General features: G+C 37.3%; 1 protein-coding gene across 1 annotated transcript in view; it reads right to left on the bottom strand.

The window, feature by feature from the left end:
- Positions 1 to 6,573, bottom strand: part of LOC113470148 (leucine-rich repeat and immunoglobulin-like domain-containing nogo receptor-interacting protein 2) — a gene marked incomplete at its 5' end in the record, with an annotated part of 18,432 nt that extends 11,859 nt beyond the window's left edge. Inside the window, 2 exons of the mRNA XM_026828368.1 lie at positions 1,468 to 1,539; positions 6,502 to 6,573. Coding sequence (XP_026684169.1) covers positions 1,468 to 1,539; positions 6,502 to 6,573 — 144 coding nt within the window. The remainder of the gene's footprint in view (positions 1 to 1,467; positions 1,540 to 6,501) is intronic.
- Between the last annotated feature and the right edge of the window lie 943 nt (positions 6,574 to 7,516).

Raw genomic sequence — 7,516 nt, 5'->3', positions numbered from 1 at the left:
CTCTTTATTTTCCTTCATAGATTTTCAATTTTTCAGAGCTTATAGATAGGATCACTTTTCTTCGTCCTCTTCTGCTTCTTCCTTTTCTTCTCCTCCTTTAGACATTGTTTATAAAATTTGGGTCAGGAGGAAAAATAAATTTCATACATCTTGCCCCACATTTGATTATTATATTTCTTGTTTCTTCTATATTTATATTTATTAAAACGTCTTCTGTTTCATTTTCTTTTTCTCGTTTCCCTTTTAGTTTATCATTCAATTTATTTATTAGGTATCCTTTTCCCCTCTTTGTTTCCCTTGTTATCAAATATAGTTTTGTTGGGTTTCCTTTCTTTTTTTTTTCTGTATCCCAAAATAGATTATGATATTTTTTGAGGTTATGCTTCCATTCTCTAATTCTGTTATCTCGGATCTTTGTTGTTATAATATAAACAATAGACTTCAAAGATCAGAGAGGGGGAGAGAGAGGAAGGGAAAGAAAAAGAGAGAAGAGAGGAAGAGATATGAGGAGGAGGAGGAGAGAGAGTGTGAGAGAGACTTTACGGTTTCATGCTCATTCACAAAGAAAAAGTTTCAGGGGTACCGAGATAAGAGAAGATTCGTGACCCACAGATAGATTTCCTTCTTCTTCCTTCGAAATTCCTTTTGTATGCCAATAAAGCTATCTTTGGTGGCATCACCGGATTTACCAGCTTGGCTACGTCAATGGTAATACCTGAATTTGTAGTTATTTAATATGTATGATACGGTGGGTAAACTAGGTAACCAGGTATACTAGGTACCTATTCAAGAGGGGACAGGGAACAAATAAAAAAGATAAAAGTAAATAATTAATCTATATAAAATTTAATATAATATTACGTACACAAAGGACACATATTTTACAAAATTTACATAGTAAATTCTTCGGCAAAACCATGTCTAATGTAGAAGAGACATGTAGGTACATAACAAGCACATACCACATACCTCTCTCTCTCTCTCTCTCTCTCTCTCTCTCTCTCTCTCTCTCTCTCTCTCTCTGTCTCTCTCTCTTTCTCATAGGCAGAAACACTTCTCTAAACGAGTACGCACGTTCTCTCACTCTTTATTTCAATCATTCTCCCCTAAGAATTTAGAAGTCTATGATTTTTTACTTTCTATTTTTTTCAATAGAATTACCTAGATAACGGTTTTTATTATTTTATAAGATCCATTCAATTCACACACTGATAGCACTCGAGAAAAGATGGAGCGACCCCGACACCTCTGAATAGAAAGCTGAAATTTGTTAAGAATACCTACTTATATAGGTACCTAGTTTCCTAATATGTATGTTCTAATTAATGTGGAACGAGAGAGGGTTTTGCAGAAATCTAAATATTTTAACGGATCTCATAGCGAAGCTGGCGCTACCTGGTAGGTTGTTAATAAATTAGATAAGTATAATAAATTATGTAGGTACATAGCTTTGTGTTCTATACTTACAATTCTTCAAGAAGTGTCAGGTTGGCGAAGGAGTGCTGAGTTATCTCGGTGATGTTATTGCTGGACAAATCCCTGAAACAGAAAACAAGAGGAACTGGTGTGAGCAAATGGTTAATAAGGTTGGGTGAAAAAGCTATCCTACGATGCTTTTATAGGGCTACAAGGTAATGAGACAGTATTGGAAAAGGTTCAAATTTTTGTTTTTTTTTTTTTTTTTTTTTGTTTTTTTTTTGGTTTTCACTGGAAAAATCAAAGTTCCAAAACTTATGTAACAACAGAATTTTTTCATCTCTTGTCATTCTTTAGGTACTTTCTCTTTCCTCTTCTTTCGTATGCTTATCTTTCTGCTTATGCCTTGTCTTCTGTTTTTCCCTCTTTTTCGTCCTCTTTTTCTTCTCCTTGCTCTTCATTTCCTTCGCTCTCTCTCACATCTCGTGTTTTTCCTGTCTAAATTATTGTCCAATATTCTTTGTGCTCAAACCGTTTGGCCCCGGGCCAAATCTAAGAACATTCTCTTTCTTTCTCCATCCCTCCCTTCCTTTCTCTCTCCCTCCCTCTCTCTCTCTCTTTCTTTCTCTCCCCCTCTCCCTCTTTCTTTCTTTCTCTTGTTAGTGCTCTGCTCTCCATGAAATCATTTCAATTCTTGTTCTTTCTTTTTTCCCCTCTCTCGGCGATTCCAAATGGACACAAATGTAGAAAAAATGAAAAGCTGGAAAAAGTTACACACTAACGTCCGTCCGATGAAATTAATGTCTCACGCACATGATTCCTGAAATCCCAAAGTTTCACTCCCTCCACCCGGAGGGGGGGGGGGGGAAAGTTTGGAGGGGCTTTTTTTCAGGTCAAATTGAATAATAAGGATTGACTCTTACATAAGAAATGCCTAGCTATAGAAAACAGGAAATGTCACATAAAACACTGGATATTTTGTATGTGAAGTTTCCAGTCTGTTTCCATTTTTAAAGAATTCCTGATTTTACAGCAAAATGATTTTTTTGCTGTTCGGCCTTTCACAGACATTTTTTTTTCTTTTTTTCTGCGCCTTTAAAAATGCTAAATAGTAAGAGTGGTTAGCAGAATATTTTTCCGGGTCCATGATTTATCATCACATTTTTATAAACGAAAAGAAAGGAGACGTTTTGTTGTGTTAACTTTTCCTTTGTCCAAATCTGTCTTTCCTAATATAATAGAAATCTTGTCTTTCATTTCACATCGGTATACGCCCACAACAGATTTGCTATTCTGGTATTTTTTCCTTCACTCTTTGGGTCTCATACAAAAACTGTTTACTATAAAAGTTTGTAAATAAAAACTAGCTATCTATGCCAATTTCGGGGGAGGTTCCTCTATGAATTCCAGAATCAGACAGAAATTCAAACGATTACAGCAGACATCTCACCCATTTTCATTGACAACAGAGAAAATTTTAACCTCTGAAAGCACCTCCATAAAATTATCGTTTTACACAACCGAATTTCCACACAAACTGTCATAAAAAAAGGAGAAGAAAACTGAGGAAAAGTTTGCGCGGAAAGAAACTTTTGGCGAAAAATTCAGACTAGTTTGGCAAAAACAAATTGGCGAAAACCAGAAAAGTTCACACACCACATAAAATATGAATATGAGAACAGTTTCAATGGAGAGAAAGTTTGAAAAGTACATTTTTACAGCTAGAACTGTGTATGATTGTATAATGTTTGTATGTATGTGAGTGTGTTTGTTTGTTTGGGATAATAAACATGGTAATTTACTCCCGCTGACGTTATTGGTTGCAGTCGATTGAGGAAAGGAAATGAAAGAGGGAAAGTACATAAACAGAATATAATATGTAGATTCAAGAAATAGAGAGAGTGTGGTAAACGAAGAGGGAGAAAATGTGAGGGAAGGAGAGGGGAAGAAAGTGGGAAGCGGATGAGTAGAAAGAGGAAAGAAAGAAGGGAGAGATAGAGGGAAGAAAGGGAGAGAGACTGGAACAAAGAAGGGAAGGAGAGACCAGGATTTTTTATTATTTTTTATCAAATAGGTTTTTAGAGGTAACTATGATAGCTAAGGTCTTATCGTCCCGAAAGCGAAAGAAGACAGGATGGAAGAAAGCCCGTCGTTCCAAGAACTAAACTTTATCTATTGAGGATAAAATCCACCTCGGCCGGAATCAGACCCGCGGCCTAGCACTTACAAGGTAGACGCTTTACCCTCCAAGCTAACTTATAGGCCGATGACACGGGATTTAAACACGGGACCTTCTGATTTCCAGTCCATTCCCTCAAAGCAATGTTTGATATTTCAATATTCTCCTCCAGTCATTTTGTGTTGTAATGGACAAGTTGTGTTACTTTAAATGTGTATATTATGTGTAAATTTATAATGTACCAACATCAAGACGTATACCTACTATACACGTAGGAAACATTTTTCCAACATGTGCAGCTATGTGCTTCCTCACAATAGGTAACCTATTAGAAGAGTTGTCGCTATAATTCCTGACTGCTGGCTGTAACTAACAATTCCTTTACCATCCCTGAATGAGGGATTCCCTCATTGTTTCAAACAATTTCACTTGCCAGCCTAGTTAGCTCAGTTGGTAGTGCGTCTGCCTCGTAAGCGCTAGGCCGCGGGTTCGATTCCCGCCCGGGGCGGATTAACTAACAATTCCTTTACCATCCCTGAATGAGGGATTCCTTCACTGTTTCAAACAATTTCACAGAAACAAATGGAGAAAAAAAAATACAATGGATGGTTTGGATACCCTAATAATTAAATACACGGCCCGTCTTTTCCTCGAAATGTGGTGACCAAAAATCAACACCATGTGAGAAGCTGTAGGAGCCAATTTTTGATGCCCTCAATCTTGGGGGGCGAGACAAAAAAGCAAGAAAAAAATCCTCAAATTCGTTAGTAAAACTTTTAAACACTGACAGACCAAGGTACAAATTTCCAAGATATAAGCAATGTGCGAGCGACCAATTTACACCGTTTACCTAGACTGGAAGAAACGAAAATTCTATTTTTCGTTCGGGAAAATTTCATTTTGACGAGACAGAAACGAGAGACAAGAAAAATATTAAAAAGAGAACAAGAAAAAAAAGAAGGACAAAGAGTACAAAGTGAGGAAAGCAGGAGGAGGAAGAGAAGAGGAAGAAAAAAAAGGAGGACGATGAAGAAGAAGACGAGGAGGAGGGGAAAAGAAACGAAAATTCTATTTTTCGTTCGGGAAAATTTCATTTTGACGAGACAGAAACGAGAGACAAGAAAAATATTAAAAAGAGAACAGAAGAAAAAGAAGGACAAAGAGTACAAAGTGAGGAAAGCAGGAGGAGGAGAAGAAGATGAAGAAGAAGAAGAAAGAGAAACAACAGAAGTGAGGAAAGCAGAGGAAAACAAATAAGAAAGAAATACACGACAATGACGAAAAGTTTTCGAGTCACAAAAGTTCAAGAAGAAATATTAAAACTCTGATGCAACTGAAACTTTCACCCGAAAAACTCTTAAACTCACCCAACTGTGTGCATTTGACAACCGAAAGTTGTGCACACAAACTATGAATTTCTTTGTGGGAAAGTTGTTGGATAGCAGCAAAGGAGCCAAGATCCTATCTTGAGGTGTCCCTGAATCAAACTTTGTCAAGTTTGATAGTTTAGATAGGGACTACATTAGAATAGGTTTTTACGGTTGAATGCAACATTTGAATAGTAGATACTAATGTTTTATTGTTTCATTGCAGCTACCTACCTATTTACATCTCACATTGGTTCATGGCGAAAAAAAAATCTTTTGATGAACTTTGTATTAGAATAAGAGCATTTGAGGAATTTTGAATTAGAATTCGAACATTTGAGGAATTTGGAACGAGCATGGTAATGATAAAACACTTTGTCGTTTTCAACAATCAAATAGGTATTTCCTGAGTGCTGATTACAAGTATTATGTGGTATCATTCTGCACAGGCTTCTCTACAAACACACTACAAATAGATAAGGTACGAAAATACATAAGGTACTTAATACCTATTTATGTATATCCCTGGGCCCTAGGGTCTTCCATGCATAGTAATGTCCGAACTCTCATGCATCCCATGCACATCAATATGTAATACACATCAACCTTGTATGTATTTCAATATGTAATACATACATCCGAAATGTACCTCACCCTTCTCTCTCTCTCTCTCTCTCTCTCTCTCTCTCTCCCTCTCTCTCTCTCTCTTTCCCTTCCTCCTTTTATCCGTTGCTTTCTCTCTCTCTCTCTCCCTTCCGCCTTTTATTCGTTGCTTTCTCTCTCTTTACCTCTCTCTCTGCATTTCTCAAAAACTTTGTCTTAAAGAACAACAAAACTTTATGCTCACATTCCCCCGTCTCCCTCTCACCCCTCTCTCGCTCCCCTCCCTCTCTCTCTATCTTTCTCACCCTCCCTCTCTCTCCTCCCTTTCTCCTTATTCTACCTGCCTCTATAAACAGAAACGATATGCCACACACACGGGAGAAGAATATTAATACTCTCTCCCTTTCTGTCCCTCCTACTCTCTCTTTTCTCTCTCTATCTCTCTCTCCCTCTCCCCTCCCTCTCTCTCTTTCTCTTCCTCTCTCTCTCTCTCTCTCTCTCATAGGCAAAAGCACTTCTCTGCACGAGTACGCACGTTCTCTCACTCACTCACTCACTCTTTTTCTCTCACTCATTCTTTCAATCATTCTCTCCTAAGAATTTAGAAGTCTATGATTTTTTTTTTCAATAGAATTAGATAACGGTTTTTATTATTTTATAAGATCCATTCAATTCACACACTGATAGCACTCGAGAAAAGATGGAGCGACCCGGACACCTACGAATAGAAAGCTGAAATTTGTTAAGAATACCTACTTATGTACCTACCTAGTTTCCTAATATGTATGTTCTAAATGTGGAACGAGAGAGGATTTTGCAGAAATCTAAATATTCTAACGGATCTCGTAGAGAAGCTAGCGCAACCTGGTAGGTAGTTAATAAATTAGATAAATATAATAAATTATGTAGGTACATAGTTTTATGTTCTATACTTACAGTTCTTCAAGAAGTGTCAGGTTGGCGAAAGAGTGCTGAGTAATCTCGGTGATGTTGTTGCTAGACAAATCCCTGAAACAGAAACAAGAGGAACTGGTGTGAGCAAATGGTTAAGGTGGGGTGAAAAAGCTATCCTACGATGCTTTTACATGTCTACTTTCTATTACACTTTGACATATTGGGTCAGTTGCATCACAGAAGCCACCCAATGACATACTGACAGTAGGGACGAGAATTAGTCCAACAGTATGCATGGGGGACCTAATTCGTTCAGGGCTACAAGGTAATGAGACAGTATTGGAAAAGGTTCAAATTTTCGTTTTTAGTCCGTCCTTCCTTTATTACAATAGTAATAAAAGGTATAGGGACGGACTATTGTATTCGCTTCGGTGTCGAAGATAGATTTGTTTGGAAAAACCTGGAAGAGACCTTCATCCAGCAGTGGATTGATAATGGTTGACAATGATGATGATGATGATGACATCCGAAATACTGTACAACTAACGTAATGCTTAAAGTTTGTGTTTTCAACAGCACGATAAGACTGGAAAATAGTTCATCATGTAGAACTTTTGGTTTATCAATATTTGATCGGTCGAATTTCGATTGGACTGAAGTTATTTGAAAACCAAACAAGATTGCTTTCTGTTCCACTAGTATGTATTAAGGTCAGTATAGGATAAACAGTGAAAGCATAAACAGTTGAACAATCACAAATAATGTCACAATGACAATGCAGATGTAGGATTGGATTTCTGCTGCGGATTCTTAATAACATTTTAAACCTGAATTCCAAAATGAAGCCAAGCCACAAACCTCTCCCGCCACAAACCCCACAATGTAATGAGAGTGCTCACCACTGCAACAAAGAAGCTTACGAGTATTGCTCGTAATTACACAAAACCAAAACCTTTGCAAGTACGAGATTTAACCCCAATGCCAAGCACATAATCCAAACTAATTTGATGGAAGTACTAGAATAATGGAAGAAGACACCAAATAAAATTGGGAAAAG

Source organism: Diaphorina citri, unplaced genomic scaffold (assembly GCF_000475195.1).
Source record: "Diaphorina citri unplaced genomic scaffold, Diaci psyllid genome assembly version 1.1 scaffold1412, whole genome shotgun sequence".
Lineage (NCBI taxonomy): Eukaryota > Metazoa > Arthropoda > Insecta > Hemiptera > Psyllidae > Diaphorina > Diaphorina citri.
This window is presented reverse-complemented; position numbering and strand designations above follow the sequence as displayed.